The 22621-nt window shown below is 42.1% G+C and overlaps 1 protein-coding gene across 1 annotated transcript in view; it reads right to left on the bottom strand.

Moving 5' to 3' along the window:
• RLF (RLF zinc finger) overlaps positions 1–22621 on the bottom strand; it is an 88105-nt gene that overhangs the window by 48442 nt on the left and 17042 nt on the right. The window contains exons 2-4 of the mRNA XM_062191049.1: positions 10578–10732; positions 9199–9280; positions 3435–3567 (exon numbers count right to left, since the gene is read on the bottom strand). Coding sequence (XP_062047033.1) covers positions 3435–3567; positions 9199–9280; positions 10578–10732 — 370 coding nt within the window. The remainder of the gene's footprint in view (positions 1–3434; positions 3568–9198; positions 9281–10577; positions 10733–22621) is intronic.

The following is a 22621-nucleotide window of genomic DNA, read 5'->3' as shown; positions in this document are numbered from 1 at the left end:
GCCCGGGAAGGCAGTGGAGGATGGCCCAAGTCCTTGGGCCCTGCACCTGCATGGGAGACCAGGAAAAGCACCTGGCTCCTGGCTTCAGATTAGCACGATGCGCCGGCTGCAGCGTGCCAGCCGCGGCGGCCATTGGAGGGTCAACCAACGGTAAAGCAAGACCTTTCTCTCTGTCTCTCTCTCTCACTGTCCACTCTGCCTGTCAAAAAAAAAAAAAAAAAAAAAAAGAAGTGGAGCAGCCGGGACTTGAACCGGCTCCCATATGGTGTGCTGGCACTGCAGGCAGTGGCTTTACCTGCTAAGCCACAGAGCCAGCTCTGATAATTACCTCTTTGTGATGTCAAGTATGCTAATATCTATACAGGGGCAGTGGATACAAAAGAAACTTTGGGGGAAGGCACTGTAGTGCAGTGGGTTAACACTCTGGCCTGAAGCGCCAGCACCCACATGGGCGAGGGTTCTAGACCCGGCTGCTCCACTTCCTGTCCAGCTCTCTGCTATGGCCTGGGAAGGCAGCAGAAGATGGCCCAGGTCCTTAGGCCCCTGTGCCTGCGTGCAAGACCCAGAAGCAGCTCTTGGCCCCTGGCTTCAGATAGCGCAACTCCGGCCATTGCGGCCAACTGGGTAGTGAACCATTGGATGGAAGTCCTCTCTCTCTCCTTCTCTCTGTATAACTCTGACTCTCAAATAAATAAATAATCTTTAAAAAAAAAAAAAAAAGCAGCTCTGTTCTCCAATCTACTGGTATGAAATTAGGTTAAGGCCACAGGTTGCTGTCCATCACTTATTCTGTAACCCTTATTCCCTAGATATGGCAGTACTTAAGAGTCTTAAAGATCAGCTTAACTGATCTTTACTGAGAGAATACCATTGTATTTTGGCTAAATCATGATTCTCTCCATTTTTTGATTTTTTATGTGAAAAAAAAAAATGAATTACTAATAACTCCAGAGGTGAGGATATTTGATTAGTGCACCAGAAGAAAATATACTGAGGATACTTAACTCAATTTCATGTTTTTTTACTCCCACACTTGGACCTGCCTATATACAACATGCATTCTTCCCTGCCCCAGTCAAGACTTATTTGTACTGTGTAATTCTGGGATGCTGTTGAAACTACTTGGCTTTGCCCTCTACTACTTCTATCAATACAGTTGGTATTATAACTTTCATTTGCCTGAATTTACAAAGGGATGTCATTTATTGAGGACCTCAATACGAATCTCATTTCTATTTAACAGCCTTTTCCCTTGCTCTTTGTCAGTGCAATAAGCAGAATTACTAGAGAAGAAAATCTAATTGCCCCATGCCAATCTTCTTGCTGTACAGAAAGGCGCAAAAGGCACATATATACCAGCAGGTGGTAAAACTTGATGCATATTTTAAGACACTAGCATTCAAACTGTTAATGACTTAAAATATATAAAGACATCTAAATTAATGATATCTCAGTATAATAATTGTTCTGAAATCTGTTTTTATTTCAGAAATAAAATTTAACAGAATGTGATTCTTTGAACTTTCCATTCACTAGAAGTTAATGAAGTTACAATTGTTGGCTGTATCAAATGAGTTACGATTAGTGTCTAAATTGCAAATACTAACTCAAATCCAAATTTTTCTGGTCTCAAATTGACAACTTTGGGGAAAAAACTTCCTTCTTAAGATGGTTAAGATGCTTAGCTTAACTTCTTAGCAGTTACTAGAATGCTCTGGTCAGATCATTGTCCCTCCACCCATCCTGAACTTTTGGGGCTAATGTAATCCCATACAACTCTTGCTTTATTAAAAAAAAACAAAAGGAGGGAATGTTAGTAAAATGGTGGTCTTGGAGCTGGTGCTATGGCCCAGCGGGTTAATGCCTTGGCCTGAAGTGCCATACGAGTGCCGGTTCTAGTCCCGGCTGCTCCTCTGCTGATCCAGCTCTTTGCTATGGCTGGGAAAGCAGTAAAAGATGGCCCAAGTCCTTGGGCCCCTGCACCCACGTGGGAGACCTGGAAGAAGCTCCTGGTCCCTGGCTTCAAATCGGTGCAGCTCCAGCTGTTGTGGCCAATTGGGGAGTGAACCAGCAGATGGAAGAGCTCTCTCTCTCTCTCTGCCTCTCTTCTCTCTGTGTAACTCTTTCAAATAAATAAATAAATCTTTAAAAAAGAAAAAGAAAAAAATGGTGGTCTTATTTGTGGCGCCAAAATCTATGACCCATACGCCATCTTAGGCCCTGACTTCTGTCGCCACATTGCATAGTAGGCTTTGATCCTAAACCTCATGGTCTAACCACTGGTGTCAGTTCCATCCCCACCCTAATTGGAGTCACCACTTCTACTTCCCTACCCAGCCCCTGACAAAGGGATATTATGACCATTTCCCGGACATGTGTTCTCTTTATCCTTCTTCACCCCTTCCCTCCAGTCTGTTGGGTTTCCCCACCAATAAACCCTTCCCCTTAAAACACACACACACACACACACACACACACACCGATGCTCTTGTCCCTTATAGGTTAGATTCCTACCTCTGGCTCCTGACTCCAGCTTCCTACCAGAAATGTTAGATTCTGGGAGGCTGCAATGGGTAACTGAGCTCCTGCCACTCACTAGGGAGACTTGAATTGTGTTCCTGGCTCCAGCTTTGTTTTCAGCTGAGCCCATCCATCGCAAATATCTGGGGAGTGTACTCATGGATAGGAGATCTCTCTTTTGTTTCTCCCTCTGTGTTTCAAATAATCATTTTTAAAAAGTTCTATAGGGTTGGTGTTACACAGTGGCTAAAGCTGCCACCTGCAATGCTGGCACACCAGTTCATACCTGGTTGTTCCACTTTTCATCTAGTTCCCTTCCAATGGTCTCAGAAGGCAGTAGAAGGTGGCACAAGTGTCTGGGCCCTAACACACATGTGGGAGACAAAGATGAAGCTCCTGACTCCGGGCTCTTGGCTTCAGCCAGGCCCAGCCCTGGCCTCTGTGGCCATCTGGGAAGTGAACCAGCAGATGAAAGATATCTCTCCTGCTCTCTCTGTAACTCTTTCAAATAAATAAATCAATCTTTAAAAGAAAAAAAGTTTATTAAAAAACTTCATTCTTTGTATTTCTCTATAAAATATATAATACCAATGATTTCATAAGTATAAAATTAAAAAGCAATTATTTTTCATGGCCCTAAACTGGTGCAACTAGTGGTCAAATTATAAGCAAGACAGTGCCATGTACCAAGGACTAAAGTAGATTACAGATTTCAACTTCAGGAGTTTTATATGAATGTTGTTACAAAATGCAACATACAAAGGGAAAATTAAAACAATACCTAAAAACACAAGAATCTCTACTTAAAAAACTAAATCAATAATGCAAATAGTTAAATTTTTAACCACAGTTGATTTCAATCCCCTTAGCACTAAATCCTTCTCTAATACAGTCAATAAAGTTTTAAGACTTACCTTCTTCTGTTTCTACTGGCTGTTGAGACAGAATCTTAAGAAGAACTGGGTTTTTCCATACCCCTTCCTTGGTAACATGAACCAATATTTGTAGGTTATTATTCCCAAATTCCAATAATGCATCATGTGACTCCTAAAATAAAAAAAGTACATCCAGAAAACAGGCTAATAACTATTAAAAGTAGTTTTTGGGGGCAGTCATTGGCACAGTGATTAAGACATCTACATCTCATTTTAGAGATGCCTGTGCTCAAGCCTTGGCTCTGCTTCTGATTCCAGCTTCTTGCAAATGTGCACAATAGGAGGTGATAGCTCAGAAGTTGGGTTCCTGTCATTCACAGGATTGAGTTCTGGTTCCAGAATTTACCCTGGCCCAATCAGGAGCATTAGGGAGTTAACTAACCTGTCTGTCTCATTACCTCTCAAATAAAGAAATGTTTAAAATCAATTTGCTTTTGTTCAATATATCTAAACATTTATGAATTGAAAAATCTATAACTTGGATCTTTTAAAAATTAATAAGCAAAAAGACTATATCCATAAAGCACCTCTGAGGGGAAGGCATTTGGTGCAGCAGTTAAGATGATAATTGGGAACCCAACATCCCATACTGGAGTGACAAGGTTTGAGTCCAGGCCCTGCTTCTTTTTTTTTTTTTTTTTAGAGAGAGAGAGAGAGAGAGAGGAGCTGTATCTTTTTATTTGTTTTTATTTTTTATTTTTTGACAGGCAGAGTGGACAGTAGAGGGAGACAGAGAGAAAGGTCTTCCTTTTGCCGTTGGTTCACCCTCCAATGGCCGCTGCGGTAGGCGCGCTGCGGCCGGCGCACCGCGCTGATCCGATGGCAGGAGCCAGGTGCTTCTCCTGGTCTCCCATGGGGTGCAGGGCCCAAGCACTTGGGCTATCCTCCACCGCACTCCCTGGCCACAGCAGAGAGCTGGCCTGGAAGAGGGGCAACCAGGACAGAATCCGGCGCCCCGACCGGGACTAGAACCCGGTGTGCCGGCGCCGCAAGGCGGAGGATTAGCCTAGTGAGCCGCGGCGCCGGCCCAGGCCCTGCTTCTAATCCTACTTCCTGCTAATGTGCTAATGTACTTGGGTCCAGGCTACTCACATGGGGAAACCTGGATTGAGTTTTAGGCTCTTGGCTTCAACTTGTGCCAGCCTTAGCTGCTGAAAACGTTTGGGGAATGAACCAGTGGACAGACAATTTCTTTGTCCATCTCTGTCTTTCAAATAAAATGAAATTAAATACTTAAAAAAAATTTATTTTAAAACTTTGTTGCTACTTTAAAAAAAAAATAAACTGAGATGTTTGTACTAAGTTAAATAGAACCTTTAGTTCTAAAATTTCACTCAAAATTATCACCACAATTCAATTTTGGCTACTGTGTTACTACTAGATATCTGGAGTAACCTAATATTAAGACAGTTTGTTATTAGAAGATAGTATTAAGATCTGACAGTCCACCTAACAGTTTACTTAATTATTTTAAAGTCACTGGTACTAACAGATCTATGGGCAGTCATCAAAAAGTTAAATCTATATGTGCACTCCTAGACACATGCCCATGATAATTATTAAAAAAAGAAGTTGTGGGCCGGCGCCGTGGCTCACTTGGTTAATCCTCTGCCTGCAGCGCCGGCATCCCATATGGGCATCGGGTTCTAGTCCCGATTGCTCATCTTCCCGTCCAGCTCTTTGCTGTGGCCTGGGAGGGCAGTGGAGGATGGCCCAAGTGCTTGGGCCCCTACACCCGCATGGGAGAACAGGAGGAGGCTCCTGGCTCCTGGCTTTGGAACGGCACAGCTCCGGCTGTAGTGGCCATTTGGGGGTAAACCAACGGAAAGAAGACCTTTCTCTTTGTCTCTCTTCCTCACACTGTCTATAACTTTGCCTGTCAAATAAACAAAACAAAACAAAACAAAACACAAAAAGAAGCTGTGGGGCTGGCACTGTGGTGTAGCGGAAAAGCCACCATCTACAGTGCCGGCATCCCAAATGGGTGTCAGTTTGAGTTCTGGAGGCTCCACTTCTGATCCAGCTCTCTGCTATGGCCTGGGAAAGCAGTAGAAGATGGCCCAAGTCTTTGGACCCCTGTACTGCATGGGAGACCCAGAAGTTCTGGCTTCAAATTAGCCCAGCTCTGGCTGGTTCAGCCATTTGGGGAATGAAGCAGAGGATGGAAGACTTCTCGCTCTCTCTCTGCCTCAGCCTCTTTGTAACTCTGCCTTTTGAATAAATAAATCTAAAAAAAGTTGTAGGGAAAGGCATTTAGCCTAGTGATTAAGATACCAGTTAAGGGTGCCCATGGCCCCACATGGTAGTACCTGTGTTTGATACTGACTCAGGCTCCTGACTTCAGCTTCCTGATAATACAGACCCTGGGAAGCAGCAGTCATGGTTCAAATAGTTGAGTCCCTGGTTATCTATGCAGGAAATCTGAATTGAGTCTCCACGTCACAGCTTCAGCCTTAGTCCAAAGCCATCCACTGGAGGCATGTAGGGTGTAAACTAGCAAATAGTAGCTCTCTTTCTCTCTCTGCCTGCCTCTCAAACAAATTTTTAAATTAAAAAGTTTTGGGCCAGCACTGTGGCATAGCTGCCTCCCAAAGTACTGGCACCCCATACTGAGTGCAGGTTCAAGCCCCTGCTGCTCTACTTCCAATTCAGTTCCCTGATGGTGGCCTAGGAAAGAAAAAGCATCAGAGGATGGCCCAAGAGTTTGGACCCCTGCTACCCACATGGGAGACTTGGAAGAAGCTCCTGGCTTCAGCCTGGCTCAAGCCCTGGCCATTGCAACTGCTTGGGAAGTGAACCAGCAGATGGAAGACTTCTCTGTGACTCTTTCAAATAAATAAAATCTCTAACAACAACAGCCAACAACAACAAAAAAGTTGCAAGGAACTGGTGTTGTGGCACAGCAGGTTAAGCCACCATCAGCAGCACAGGCATTCCATATGGGCAGTGGTTCAGGACCCAGTTGCTCCACTTCTGATCCAGCTCCCTGCTAATGAGCCTGGGAAAGATCCAATGCTTGAACTCTTACCACCCATGTGGGAAACCAGAAAGAAGCTCCAGGCTCCTGACTTTGGCCTGGCCTAGACAGGTTGTTGTAGCCATTTGGGGAGTGAACCAGAGGATGAAAGAGATAGATCTCTTTAATTCTGACTTATAAATAAATAGATTTTTAAAAATAATTGTAAAAATTAGGTTCTCATTTTTTATTAAAAAATACATTTTAGATCATGTATTTTCATATCCATAGGAAAAGACATGGAAGAGTTAGACAGCTGTAAGCAGTGACTGAAAATGTTGTGACCTAGTCTGATACTATCCTCTTATCAAAAATATTCTCAGTATTGCTCTCTGCCTTGTCCACTTATCATCTAAAATAAGAAAAACTGATTTTTATCTTTCAGATTTCAATACAACCTGTATCATTTTTTCTTTTCTTTTTTAAGATTTATTTATTGAAAGGCAGAGCTAAGTAGGGTAGGAGGGGCAGATATCTTCTATCAATTGGTTCACTCCCCAGATGGCCACAAAGGCCAGAGCTGGGCCAGGCTGAAGCCAGAAACCAGGAACATCATCTAGGTCTCTCACATGGATGGCAGAGCCTAAGTACTTGCGCCATCTTCCGCTACTTTCCCAGGCACATTAGCAGAGAACTGGATTGGAAGTGGAACAAACAGGACAGGAACCGGCACTCATATGGGATGCCAGCATTGCAGGTGGTGGTTTAACCTGCTACACTACAATGCCAGCCCCCAGAGTCTGTATCGTATATTTATCTATATCCCTGATGCATTTATTTTACTAAACACATAGTCAAATATATATCCTATATTTCTGATAAAAACTGAAAATATACAAATAGAAGAAAAGGCAATTATTTTATTCAGGCAAACAATGTAAGAAAAGAATAAATAAATAGGGAATTTTTTTCAAAAAACATCTGATAAAAATAATAATATGGGTCCTAATAAGTAGATGTGTCTTTCAAGAGTGCCATGTATAAGGACGAAAGTGCTGTCAGGCCTCAAAACACAGGAACAAAAGTCAATGTGCCGGCTGGCGCCGTGGCTTAACAGGCTAATTCTCCTCCTTGCGGTGCCGGCACACCGGGTTCTAGTCCCGGATGGGGCGCCGGATTCTATCCCGGTTGCCCCTCTTCCAGGCCAGCTCTCTGCTATGGCCCAGGAAGGCAGTGGAGGATGGCCCAAGTGCTTGGGCCCTGCACCCGCATGGGAGACCAGGAGAAGCACCTGGCTCCTGATCAGCGAGATGCGCCGGCCGCAGCGGCCATTGGAGGGTGAACCAACAGCAAAAAGGAAGACCTTTCTCTCTGTCTCTCTCTCTCACTGTCCACTCTGCCTGTCAAAAAAAAAAAAAAAAAAAAAAAAAAAGTCAATGTGCTTCCTCCGCCTGAGGCGCCGGCACCCCGGGTTCTAGTCCCAGTTGCTCCTCTTGCAGTCCAGCTCTCTGCTGTGGCCTGGGAGGGCAGAGAAGGATGGCCCAAGTGCTTGGGTCCCTGTACCTGCATGGGAAACCAGGAGGAAGTACCCGGCTCCTGGCTTTGGATTGGCGCAGCGCCGGCCATAGCATCCATTAGGGGAGTGAACCAATGGAAGGAAGACCTTTCTCTGTCTCTCACTGTCTATACCTCTCTCTCTCACTGTCTAACTCTTCCTGGCAAAAAAAAAAAAGTCAATGTGCCATTCATGGACCATGATTTCAGCAGCTGTGAATATGTGAGAAATTAGGACTCCATTACAGAGACTAAAATAGGCCAAGAATATGAAAAAGAATCCTCTTCCCAAAGAGAAAAACATTAACATTTTATCGTTACATTCTGGGTTATGTATTCTAGAGGAAAGAAACTTCTAGACCATACAATGTGTCTGTTAATATACAAATCTTTATTTGTGCTTACATCAAACAGGTCTAAGCTACAATGGAGTTTTGTTCTCAAGGAAGCGGTTAACAGAATACGGTCTGGGATTAAATCTGTGCCTATCTCCTCATCTGAAAATGGAAATTCAAATAGTTCTCACATTAAAAAGTGGGTAATTTTATTAAGAGATTTACGCATAAAAGGTATGTGAAGCAGTGCCTGGCACATAATCAGTGATGAGTAAATGACCGCTAACATCTTTTCTTTAGATAATTTTTCTGTCCCCCTCAGAACAAACTTTCTTCCTGTTGGCTGGCATTGGACTTGCTTTTCCTCCTATCCTGTACTCCCCACTTCCTAACTTGTTAAGAAAAGTTCACCTACCAAGAAACATGATAATCATGCCAACATGAGGGCCCAAAAAGTTCTCCTCTCATGAACAGAATCTGTAATGACCAAGTCGGTAGGCAGTTTGACATATTTACAATGCTTAGCACATGCCTGAAATGCTGGGAGAAAAAACTGAATCCTAGATGTGATAAAATATTTTGTATACTTAAGTTTACCATATAAGTGTACTATGAGCAATCCTAATACTGCTACCTTATAACCATGTATGACTTCAAATTTTGAGTGCATAATTCTGCCTAAGCTATATTTTTAAATAATGAAAACCAAATTAAACAAAAAATCTATTTTTAGTATACCTGCATGTGCTGAGTCTGTTTTCTCATTTCAAGAAGGCAGTAATACCAATATATAACGAATTGTTGTTATTCTAATTTTTCTATTTTAATATGCTGACAGTAATTAACTAGGACTCTCGGGCCTAATATAGAGAATGTTTTCAAGTTAAAATCAGCTTACCTGTAGAGACTGAAGGAATGGTACCCAGACTTCACATGGCAGTTCGGTTTCAGGCACTGAAAGCAGCAATTCAAAACAACTCCTATAATACAAATAACTAAGTAAGTAAATGGAGTGGTTACAGTAGTAAGTATAGTATGCTGACAACACTGAATATGCATTTTACTTTTGTTTAGACTATTTAAAAATCTTTTACTCTTCAAAATTTTCTTCCAAGTAACTTTGTTGACTTTTTAACTTTAAAAAAGGGTAGAAAAACAGAAAGAATTTTATTTACACTGTTGTTTTAATATATTTAGTAAAAATATAAGATTTTTAGAAATCACATTTCAAGCAGTTTTATCTAGTTTATTTGGGTATAGAAAGATACTATATAGAACAATTCTGGTTCAAGAAGACAAAAACAAGAGCTCATGATACTGTCAATCAAGTTGATAAAGTGACAAATAGATTTATTCTGCCACTTGAAGAGGAAGCAGAATGATTGGCAGTCACTTCTTTACCTCTAAGAAACCAAAGTTTCCTCTTTCTACCCTAACCATTACCCAGAAGCACAGAAAATAACAGGAAGAATTTTTTTAAATGTAAATGCTTAAAAACATAAAGATCAACTCAAAATACCAATCAAGCAACACCTCCCTAAAATCTTGCGAAGTATTACTTTATCTGTTAGAGATCAGCCTAGGTAATATGGGAAGTGGGACTTGGTAGGAAAAACAATGGGATTCAGAACACTTGTCTTACATAAAGGTATGGTGTTAGAGGGCTTGGGCTTTGGAAAACAGAGGAGACCAGAGAAAAGTAAAATGAGCAACCACCCAAGTTATTCCCCTAAACCATCTGCAAGCTGTGTAAGATATCCAGCTAAAACAGAATTAGTTGTTGTCTTTTTTCAGCTTCAGATGAAAAGCACATTAAGGGTATAATTTTGTCTGCTGCTAGGCAGCCAAATGATCCAGGACTCTTTAAGTGATAATCTTACATTGTACACTGATACTTTCTACTAGTAAAATTATTCTTGGTTCACACAATATAATTTACAGAATTTCATGGTGTTCTCCCTCCAAAGGATTTAGTGTTCCTCAAAGACCATCAAAATTTCCAGATACTTTATCATTAAGGGACCAAGAGAAAATGTATCATTCGCAGATTCTGAGTTTAAGTAGCAGTTAAAGACTATGTTACTTGGCTGAAGGTTTCACTAGGACTCTATTCCTCAAGGAACCCCAGCATAAAGTACTCAGAGAAGAGGAATTTTCAAAGGTATGGCTCTAGGGTGTTTTGAAGAATCAATGTCAAAACCACTGTAAAGAGAAGTTAGACAAACATTAAGACCAAGGTTCCTCAATTTTAAAAGTGGTTTAAGTCCTTAAACTTACAGTACTAATCTGCCAAGCACTAAGAGGACATCTTCACACTCAGTAGTTAAATATGGACGCGCACTGGCAAAGCTTTGGATGGCCAGTCGATACACCTCCAGAAGATACACAATATGTTCTGATGCATTCTTGTTGCTTGCATATTGCAATAAGGTCTAAAAAATAAAATTAAAGATTTAATTACTTTACAAATAAAAATAATGAACCAAATAGATTATCTTTCTCAAATGCATTATCCTTTTTTCCTAACAGATGCATATATCTCTTATGTGCCTTTTCAGGCTCTAGTTTGTCTACAGAATTCTACATCATCACTTCATGAATTGTTTTCTAATGAGTAAAAGGCGGAATTGCTCTTTTAACATGAGAATAAATCTAAGTAGAGCTATAAAATACCTCAATTATGCTTACTACAGTTGGAGTTTCATCTTGAAATCCAATATTAAGCTTCATTAAAGTAAGATAAATTGAGCATAAATCATGAGGTGCTCTGGTTATAAAGAGTAAGAGTATGATACCTGCCTTCTTCAAGAGACTTAAGTCCTGTTTATAGCCTTGAGCTCTACAGCTATACAAACTCCATTTTCTCCGAATACACAGTATTGATTCGGCTTCCAGGGATTAATTTATGTTAACCAATTTATAAAAGGTTACTGCTATGTTTTTCTACTTTTTGGTTTTTTGAGTTTATTTAAAAAAAAAAAAAAAAAGACTAGTAGGCCAAGTAACAGTTCATTTGTTCATAATGGGGATATAGTCACGACCACCCAGAGTACCCCATTCCCCATATTGTGGTATCCGGAAAAATTATCTGGTTTAGTATGGAATCTAAACCAAAAGAAAATGGAACCATGATAAAGCCTGATAGATTACATGTATCCTATCACTAACAATTTATTCAAATGATGGTTCTAGAAAGCTGGCTTACCAGTATGTTCTCCCTGGACAGTGCAAAAAAAGTCATTGTCAAACTCTTGTTTGGGGACCCACTGCATACCATAGAGTTATTCTCTCCCCTGTTAATGTATTTCTTTATTCTGACAATGGATTAGATTTTGCCCATGCTCAACTGATTTATCTGGGTAAGACTTGAATTATGTGATGCAGCATAACACAGGCAGTATATAAGGTTCTTCCCCCCCCCCAAAACAAACAAACAAACAAACAAACACATTCATTCTGACTGGGTTAGGGAGTTCCTAGTAGGCTTCTTGTTAGGACTACTCCTAATAGGCCATTCTCATTTTGAGCGAGTACCTTAACTTGAGAGAAATACAATTGATTTGAATTCACTGCCCCAGAATAATCTTTTCAGATTCCCAACTTCCTGTCTTCACTTTGGTTTTTCTGCCTATAGAACTACAAATAGCTATGGTACCACTAAAAGATTCCACTGGATTTTCTGTATCTTTATTTTCCACATTAGTGGTCCATTTATCTGCTTGGATAATTGAGAATGGACTTTAGCATGACCTTGATTACTTTAAAATTTTGCAGGGACATATATTATTTATAAAAACCATTAAAACATATACAGTAAAAGCTATCTTGACTAATAATTTGGATTATCATATCTTTGTATAAATCAAAGTCAAGTTATTTTAGTATACTTATTCAATAAATAAATATCTTGCTACTTGATCATAGTCACTTCAGGTAAATGGGCTGCTTCTCTTAAATTCAGAAGAGTACCGTGCTATTTAATCAAAACCAAACTTTAATAAAATAAAAGCTGAAAATGAGAGGATAATAAAACTGACCCCCTACACAATCCTGCTTTCCAGCCAAATGGGAAAAGACAAGCAAAGCAGAATGTGTGCTTATCTTATGCAAACAAGATTTCATCTGATCTTAGTTTATCAGAAATCTACATTACAAAGAAATTCTGGTTTAGGCCAGGGAACCACTATTGTCTGCATCAGCTAATCTAATGATCAGGAAACTTAAAATATTTATATTCACTACCAGATTTTATGTTCCTTTAGATTACTGTGTTTTATTAATTTTTATAGGCCTACACATTTCAACCCCCATAGGATATTCTCAAGGCTCAATGTTTGAATACAGTTACCATTTTATTCATCTGATAAATATTATTATTATTTTTAATTTTTGACAGGCAGAGTGGACAGTGAGAGAGAGAGACAGAGAGAAAGGTCTTCCTTTTTGCCGTTGGTTCACCCTCCAATGGCCGCTGCGGTTGGCGTGCTGCGGCCGGCGCACCGCGCTGAGCCGATGGCAGGAGCCAGGTGCTTCTCCTGGTCTCCCATGCGGGTACAGGGCCCAAGCACTTGGGCCATCCTCCACCGCACTCCCTGGCCACAGCAGAGAGCTGGCCTGGAAGAGGGGCAACCGGGACAGGATCGGTGCCCCGACCGGGACTAGAACCCGGTGTGCCGGTGCCGCAAGGCGGAGGATTAGCCTGTTAAGCCACGGCGCCGGCCAATGATAAATATTATTGACAGCTCACTATATATATTGCTAACTGCTGGAAAAAAAGACATGAAACCTATCCTCAGGATACTTTTGGAATGAGTCAACACAACATGATAGCTGAAACACAATGCAAACTAACCAACTGCTAATTACAGTATGCAAAGAGAAGGGCATAGAGATGGGGTCTATCCTTCCATAATCCACCTGCCTATTTAGAATGTCCCAACCACCAATCCAGTATCTTCTGACACAGACACTACATTAAGACTTCGATGAGGCCGCCTTTGTGGCACAGTGGGTTAAGCTGCTGCCTGCAATGCTGGCACCCCATATGGGCCTGAGTTCGTATCCCAGCTGCTCCACTAAAGATCCAGCTCCCTGTTAATGTGCCTGGGAAAACACAGAGGATAGCCCAACTGTTTGGGCCCCTGCCACCCATGTGGGAGATCTGATGGAGTTCTGGGCTCCCAGCTTCAGCTTGGCATAGGCCCAGACGTAGCAGCCATGAGGGGAGTGGGACTAGAACCCGGTGTGCCGGCGCCGCTAGGCGGAGGATTAGCCTGTTAAGCCAAAGGCAGAGTTACAAAGAGCAGAGGTGGGGGAGGGGGGAGCAGAGAGAGAGAGAGAGAGAGGGGTCTTCCACTCCCCAGATGGTCACAACAGCCAGAGCTGGGCCCATGCGAAGTCAGGAGCCAGGAGGTTCTTCCAGGTTTCCCTCGTGGGTGCAGGGGCCCAAGGACTTGGGCTATCTTTTACTCCATTCCCAGGCTATAGCAGAGAACTGGATTGGAAGTGGAGCGGCCAGGAATCAAACCGGCAGCCATATGGGATGCTGGCACTGCAGACGGCGGCTTCACCCACCACGCCACAGCGCCAGCCCATTCTATAACTTTTTAAAGAATGCTGGGGTCGGCACTGTGGCACAGTGGGTAAAGCCACTACTTGCAGTACAGGCTTCCCATATGGGCGCCAGTTCAAGTCCCAGCTGTTCCACTTCCGATCCAGCTCTCTGTTATGGCCCGGGAAACAGCAGAAGATGGCCCAGGTCCTTAGGCCCCTGCACCTGCGTGAAAGACCTGGAAGAAGCTCCTGGCTCCTGGCTTGCGCACTCTCTCGCTCTCTCTGCCTCTGCCTCTCTATAATTCTGACTTCCAAATAAATAAATAAATCTTAAAAGAAAGAAAAAAGAATGCTTATTTTTTTTTATCTACATGAAAAGCAGAGAGAGAGGTCTCCCATTCCCTGGTTCATTTCCCAAATGTCAGCAACAGCCAGCGCTTGGTCAATCAGAAGCCAGGAGCCAGGAACTCCATCCAGGTCTCCCATGTAAGTGTCAGGGGCCCAGATACTTGAGCCATCATCCGCTATCTCCCAGGACACATTAGCAGGAAGCTGTACCAACAGCAACTAGGACTTGAACTGGCACTCTAATATGCAATGTGTGGGTAACCCAAGCAACAGCTTAGCCCACTGTACCATAATATTCACCCATGTAAAACTATTTTAAGTGTGCTTTTACATTCTGCTTTTTCTCCCTAAGTATTATCTTTAATATTCTGTAACAAGTAGTATTATGGCCATCATTTGGCCCTCTTTCTAAAAAGTTTATAACATCTAGCCTCCATTTTAAAGTGACTGCTTCTGGGGAAAGTTTTCCAGAAATGGCTCTGGCTGACATTCTGTACTTTAGAATGCTGGTGGTTCATACAAAACTGACAAAACACAGCTGATACATAAAGCAAGAAGCCCTATCTGATTTAAATTTCACATATTAAATTCCTACAATTATAAAATTGAGTAAACTGTGTTTGTATTATAAGAGGCAAACGTCCAGAAGGGAACGGCACAAGTATAGGCTTTAATTATTTGTTTTTATTATTTAAGAGGCAAAGAAAGGTGTGAGGGGGACAGAAGGGAACAGGAGGGAGGGAGTGAGCAAGTGCAGTCCCCTTTAGGGGTTCACTCCCTGAAAGTCTGCAAGGGTCAGGGTTGAGACAGGTCAAATCTGGGAGCAGGCCTCAATCAATACAAGCCTCCCACTTGTGTGGCAGGAACTCAATTACTTGGACCACCACTGCTTCCTCCCAGGGTCTGCATTAGCAGAAAGCTGGGTAGAATCAGGAGCTGAAGCAGGTAGGAACTCAGGTACTCTCATGTGGGACAGGGTATCCTAACAAGCATCCTAACAGGATGCCAAACACCCACCATGGATAAAGTTTTAAAATGCAAAGATGAGGGGAACAGGGGCCAGTGCTGTGGTGTAGCAGGTAAAACTGCCTCCTACAGCGCTGGCATCCCATATGGGCACCAGTTCGAGTCCTGGATGCTTCACTTCCAATCCAACTCTCTGCTATGGCCTGGAAAGCAGTAGAAAATGGCCTAAGTCCTTGGACCCCTGCACCCGCATGGGAGACCCAAAAGAAGCTAGCTCCTGGCTTTGGATTGTCTCAGCTCTGGCCATTGCAGCCAATTGAAGAGTGAATCAGCGATAGAAGACTACCACCCCCACATCCACCCCTGCCTCCTCTTCTCTCAGTACAACTCTTTCAAATAAATAAATAAATAAATGTTTTAAAAAATGCGAAAAAAGATGACAGGAACAGAGGGACCCCAAAAACAGAACAACTTGAATGAAGTCAGCAAAGTCAAATAAACAACCAGTAGACGAGATAAATGGCGAAGAGACTTAAAAATCAGTCCATAAAGAAGAGACTAAGGGCCAGCGCTGTGGCGCAGTGGGTCAAAGCATTGCCTGAAGCTCTGGCATCCCATGTGAGTGCCAGTTCTAGTCTCGGCTGCTCCTCTTCTGATCCGGCTCTCTGCTGTGGCCTGGGAAAACAGCAGAGGATGGCCCAAGTCCTTGGGCCCCTGCACACATGTGGGAGACCCGAAAGAAGCTCCTGGCTCCTGGCTCCTGGCTCCGGATCAGCACAGCTTTGGCCATTGTGTCCATCTGGGGAGCGAACCATCGGATGGAAGACCTCTCTGTGTCTCTACCTCTCTCTCTAAGTGTCTTTCAAATAAACAAAATAAATCTTTAAAAAAAAAAAAAAAAAAGAGAGAGGCTGGCGCCGCGGCTCAATAGGCTAATCCTCTGCCTGCGGCACCGGCACACCGGGTTCTAGTCCCGGTCGGGGCGCCGGATTCTGTCCCTGTTGCCCCTCTTCCAGTCCAGCTCTCTGCTATGGCCCGGGAGTGCAGTGGAGGATGGCCCAAGTGCTTGGGCCCTGCACTCGCATGGGAGACCCGGAGGAAGCACCTGGCTCCTGCCTTCGGATCAGCGCAGTGTGCCGGCCATAGTGCGCCAGCCGCAGCGGCCATTAGGGGGTGAACCAACGAAAAAGGAAAACCTTTCTCTCTGTCCCTCTCTCTCACTGTCCACTCCGCCTGTCAAAAAAAAAAAAAAAAAAAGAGAGAGAGAGAGAGAGAGAGACTAAGGGGCCAGTGCTGTGGCGTAGCGGGTGAGGCCGCTGCCTGCAGTGCTGGCATCCCACAGGGGCGCTGGTTTGAGGCCCAGCTGCTCTACTTGCAATCCAGCTCTCTGCTATGGCCTGGGAAAGCAGTAGAAAATGGCCCAGGTCCTAGGGCCCCTGCACCCACGTGGGAGACCCGGAGGAATCTCCTGGCTCCTGGCTTCGGATTGGCACAGCTCCAGTTCTCTTTTCAATTGGGGAGTAAACCAGCAGATGGAAAACCTTTCTTTCTCTCTGTCTCTGCCTCTCCTTCTCTCTCTGTGTAACTCTTTCAAATAAATCTTTTTAAAAAAAAAAAAAAAAAAAAGAGAGACTAAGCTAGGTATGAGATGAAACGGAAAGGGAAGAGAACAGCTGGTTGCTTATGTTGAGAAAATGACTAGGGTAAATTAAACTCCTATGTCTTAGGTATGTTTCCACTACACCCTAAACTCACACTTTCTATATTGGTCATATTTAATTTTTAAACCAGAAATATGATTTAGTTATTTTTCCATCTATCTTTTTTTTCTTTTTCATATATCCTGATTAAATTTCACTGGATTCAGTCCATTAGCCCAACCTACAAAGATTACTTTTAGATACTGATTCTTTCATGGGATTTAACTGTAGTTTCTAGCTTAATTTCATTTTCATTTTTAAAAATACTGTTTGTTGTTTTGTCATAGCAGTAATATCCTTTACTCTTAAACGTATATGTAAAAATACAAAGTTTCTGGGGCCAGCACTGGGGCATAGCGGATTAAGCCACTACTGAGGTCGCCAGCATTCCTACTGGAGTCCTAGCTGCTCCTCTTCCAATCCTGCTCCCTGCTAATGGCCTGGGAAAGCAGCAGAAGATAGCCCAAATGCTTGGGCCTCTGACATACACTTGGGAGACCCAGATGAAGCTCCTAGCTCCTGTGGCCACTTTGGGAATGAGACAATGGATGGAAGATCTCTCTGTCTTTTCCCTCCCTCTTTGTAACTCTGCCTTTCAAATAAATAAATAAATAAAATCTTTTAAAAAAGTAAGCTTCAGTAACACATAATGCCAACACCCAGAAACAGATCACTGTTAAGAGGTAATATTAAGTTTGAGAGTTCCTTTAATGCCTAAATTGAAGCATTTTAACAGAATCATGTCTTTCCACTTACTTAAAAGTTTTCTTTAACATCAGTATTTTTATGACTGTATAAACTTGTGTGGTTACCACAATTTAAAAAAAAAATTACTTATTTTCATCTTGTTTAAAAGGCAGAGAGAGAGAGAAAAAAAAAAAAGGCAGAGAGAGAGAGAGAGACATATTCAATCTGTTGATTTACTCCCAACATATCAGCCAAAGCCAGGAGCCAGGAACTCAATACCAGGTCTCCCATGTGGGTGACAGGGACCCAAGTACTTAAGCCACCACCTGCTCCCTTTCAGAATCCATTAGCACAAAAGTGGAAGCAGACTCAAACCCAGGTACTCTGAAATGGAATACGAGCATCCCAACAGGCATCTTAACTGCTGTGCCAAATATCTTCCTCAGATACCACAATTTAATACTCAATTCTCTAATTACAGACATTAAGGTTTTCAACTTTATTAAACCTATCACTGAGGTGAGTATCCCTAACTTCTTCCATGTATCCATGACAATTTTCTTAGACTAATGTTCTATAAATGAAATTTCAGGATTCAGAATATTTAAAACTTTATAACTAATAAAAAATTCTGCTCCAGAAAATCTGTTTCAATTTATAATCCTATTATTAGTGTAAGATGGTGATAGATTGAGGAGTTGTCATTATTATTAAATGTTATAATTTAAATATAAATTTTTAAAAATTTGAAAGGCAGAGAAACAAAAGAGAGACAAAGAAGAAAGCAATTTCTCATCAGCCAGTTCACTCCCCAAACGCCCACAACAGCCAGGGCATTTTTAACCAGGGCTAAGTCAGGCTAATGACAGGAACCATGAGCCAGGAACTCAGTCAATCAGGGTTTCCCAGCTGGGCAGTAGGGACCCAACCACTTGAGCCATCACCACTGCCTACCAGGCTGCACATAAGCAGGAAGCTGGAATTGGGAGCAGAGCCAGGACTTGAACCCAGGCACTCCAATATGGGATATGAGTGTCCCAAGTAGCATAATTTACCCAGAATTACACAGCCACTGAGTGGATGAGCTAAAATTCAGACTGATGTCTTCTCATCAAACCTTGCTAACTCTAACAGATAGGCAGGGCTTCAGTTCCAGAACAGAACCTGGACACTAAGCATGTTTACAGAACAGAAGGACTGAGACTTAGGGAAATGAACATCAAAAGGCAACTCAAAGAATGGAGAAAAAAACATTTGCAAATTATATATCTGTTAACAGATATGCATCAATAAAAGAAATTAACTATTGATATACATGTGAAGTAATTTCAAAATATATCAAAAAAGCTAAACAAAAATAAAGACTATGATTATATCCATAAAAATTCTCAAACTGTAATCTGATCAACAGAGATAAAGTAGATCAGTAGTTGAGTGGGAATGGGAGGGAATGTTAAGTGGGAATAAAAGGGGGTAGGGAAGAAACTTCCAGGCAAGATGAAGATAAGTCGCTACTCTGATTATAAGGATGGTTTCATGGGAATAAAGATATATCAAAGCCCATCAAATTGTACATTTTAAGTGAGTACTCTGTTATATGTCAACTGTATCTCAATAGAGCTATTTTTAAATTAAATAAATGAGTCACAGAAAGCAAAAAAAAAAATCAGAAAAGTAAATTTTGTACTTCAACTTATTTTACTGTTAAGAAAATGTAAAACTCCTGTGCATCACAATATAAACCGAAAAGATAAACTAGGAAGAGGACAATTCCAAAGCGTATGATCAACAAAGATTAATGTCTAGAATACATAACAATTTCCCAAAAATTGTTTTAAAAATAACTCCTGAAATAGCAAAAAAATAAGAAAAAGGCAATTCACAGAAGAGGAAATTTGGGGGCCAGCATCGTGACAAAAGCAGGTTAAGTAGCCACCTACAATGCTGTCATCCCAAATGTGGGTGCTGGTTTTAAGTCCTGGCTGTTCTACTTGTGATTTAGTTCCCTGCTAATGTGCCTAGGAAAGCAGTGGATGGACGATGGTGCAAGTGCTTGGATTTTAGCCACTCGTGTGGGAGACCTAAATGGGATTTCCAGGCTCCTGGCTCCAGCCTGGGCCAGGTGTTTTGGCCAGTTGGTAAGTGAACCACAAGATGGTAGATCTGTCTCTCCCTATCTTTGTAAATTTGCCTTTCAAATAAATAAAATTTTTTTAAAAAAATTTTAAAAAGAAGAGGAAATCTGAATAGCAATAAATACATTAAGAACTTAGGGACTTCCTAACAATAAACAGAAAATATAAACTAAAACTACAATGAGTTACTACAGTCTACCCACTGGAATGGTTAAAATTAAACTGACAACATGAAGTATTTATAGGAATGTTGTACAATATAACCTTATGCAAAAATAACTGGTATAAAATAACTTCATGCACAAATAACTAATAAAATACTCTAGAGATTAACTTGGCAGTATTTATTAAAATTGAAGATAGGCCTATAAATGAACCCAGCCTTTCTACCATAGATGTGTACCCTAGAGAAACTCCTGTACATATTTATTAATATATACTGGCAGGACAAATACTTCATTTAATATGTCTCTAAATCCACCAATAAAAGAAAAAAAGCATGACAGATATATATATATAAATGTATGTATATTTAGATATATAAAACTACACAACTGAAAGATTAATGTGCCCAAATTACACATAAAGTACAGACATAAATTTTTAAATTTAAAGATGAAAAATATATAAAACAATACATGTTTTAAAAAATAAGAAAGCAGTACTGGCATGTGGCTCAGTGGGATAAGCCACCACCCAGGACATCAACATCCTATGTTGGAGAGCTACTGGAGTTCCAACTGCTCTACTTCCAATCCAGCTTCCTCGTGATGAGCCTGGGAAGGCAGTGGATGATGGCCCAAGTACTTGGACTCCTGCTACCAACATGGGAGAATCAGATGGAGTCCCAGGCTCCTAGTCCAGTCCTGGTTGTTGAGAGTGAGCCATTGGACAGAAGATCTCTGTCACTCTGCCCTTCAAATTAAAAAAAAAAAAAAAAAAAAAAAAAAAAGCGCTTGGCTCATTTTGGTATAAAAAATATCTGAAACCCTGCAAAGAAGAAATTATCAGTGAGTTCATGTAAAATATACATTATGAAAAAATACGCAGATTTCAATTTTTTGCACCAAAATAAACTTGTATTAATCCATTTTTCCATGAGCTAACTGAAATATCCTGGTACAAAGTAAAGAGATTCAGGGGAATGATTAAATGCGAAAATCAGGACAGTTGTAGAAGGTAGATGATACCGTGAGTGAATACGCAGATAGTTTCAATTGTTTTATTTCTTAGGTGATGTTTACTATCATATAGTTATTACTATTTTGTATGTATGTTGGAGACACTTAAAAAAATCATATACCCTTCAAAGTATTTTTTAAAAAATATATTTATTTATTTATTTGTAAGGCAGAGTTACACAGAGAGAAAAGAGGCAGAGAGAGAAAGAGAAAAAGAGAGAGAGAGAAAGACAGAGACAGAGACGTCTTCGATCCAGGCTCACTCCCCAAGTGGCTGCAATGGCCAGAGCTGTGCTGATCCGAAGCCAGGAGCCAGGAGCTTTTTCTGGGTCTCCCACGCAGGTGCAGGGGACCAAGGACTTGGGCCATCTTCTACTGCTTTCCGAGGCTATAGCAGAGAGCTGGATAAGAAGTGGAACAGCCAGGATTCGAACTGGCACCCATTTGGGATGCCGGCACTACAAGTAGCGGCTTTTACTGGCTATGCCACAGCACTGGCCCAATACCCTTCAAAGTTTTTTAGCAAAATCGATTTAAACCTAACTTACTATTTATCTGTATATTTATTAATTTGAACCAGAGAGATGAGAAGAGAGTTGCCATCCACTAGTTCACTCTCTAAATAGCCACAATGGCTGGTACTCAGCCAGACGAGCTGGGAGTCAGGTACCCAATTTAGGTCTCCCATATGGTTAGCAGAGACCCAAACTACTTGAGCCACCACTGCCACCTCCATGGTTTGCCATAGCAGGACACCGGAATCAGGAACTGGAGCCAAGTACTCCAAGACAGGGGCCACTTCTCAACCAGCATCTCAACTACTAGTCTAAACACCTATCTCCGGCAGGCGCTGCGGCTCAATAGGCTAATCCTCCGCCTGCGGTGCCGGCACCTCAGGTTCTAGTCCCGGTCGGGGTGCCGGATTCTGTCCCAGTTGCTCCTCTTCCAGTCCAGCACTCTGCTGTGGCCCAGGAGTGCAGTGGAGGCAGTGGAGGATGGCCCAAGTCCTTGGGCCCTGCACCCCATGGGAGACCAGGAGAAGTACCTGGCTCCTGTCTTCCGATCAGCGCGGTGCGCCGGCCGCAGCAGCCATTGAGGGGTGAACCAACGGCGAAGGAAGACCTTTCTCTCTGTCTCTCTCACTGTCCACTCTGTCCAAAAAAAAAAACAAAAAAATAAAAAAACAAAAAACCTATCCCCAATCTAGATTCTATGCTCAGCCTGTCTAACCTTGCGAGAGAAAAAAGAGCCCTCCACAGGAAGTTACGGGATGGTATCTGCCAACACACGGCCAAAAAGAGTAAACCAAGAAAACAGATGAGCCAGGAAACAGATATGACAAGAGAGAGAAGCAATGACAAGTACAACTAATAAAAATGGGGGAGGGGGTCAGCACTGTGGTGTAGCGGGAGAGGCCGCCGACTCCAATGCCGGCATCCCATATGGGCGCCGGTTCAAGTCCCGGTTGCTCCACTTCCGATCTGGCTCTCTGCTATGGCCTGGGAAAGCAGTGGAAGATGGCCCAAGTCCTTGGGACCCTGTACCCATGTGGGAGACCTGGAAGAAGCTCCTGGCTCCTGGCTTCAGATCAGCGCAGCTCTGGCTGTTGCAGCCAATTAGGGAGTGAACCAGCAGATCGACGACCTCTCTCTGCTTCTCCTTCTCTGTATAACTCTTTCAAATAAATAAATAAATCTTAAAAAAAAAAAAAAAAAAAGGAATTCCAGCAGGTAACATACACATGGTAAAAA

The sequence above is a fragment of the Lepus europaeus genome, chromosome 5 (assembly GCF_033115175.1).
Source record: "Lepus europaeus isolate LE1 chromosome 5, mLepTim1.pri, whole genome shotgun sequence".
In the NCBI taxonomy this organism is placed as follows: Eukaryota; Metazoa; Chordata; class Mammalia; order Lagomorpha; family Leporidae; genus Lepus; species Lepus europaeus.
This window is presented reverse-complemented; position numbering and strand designations above follow the sequence as displayed.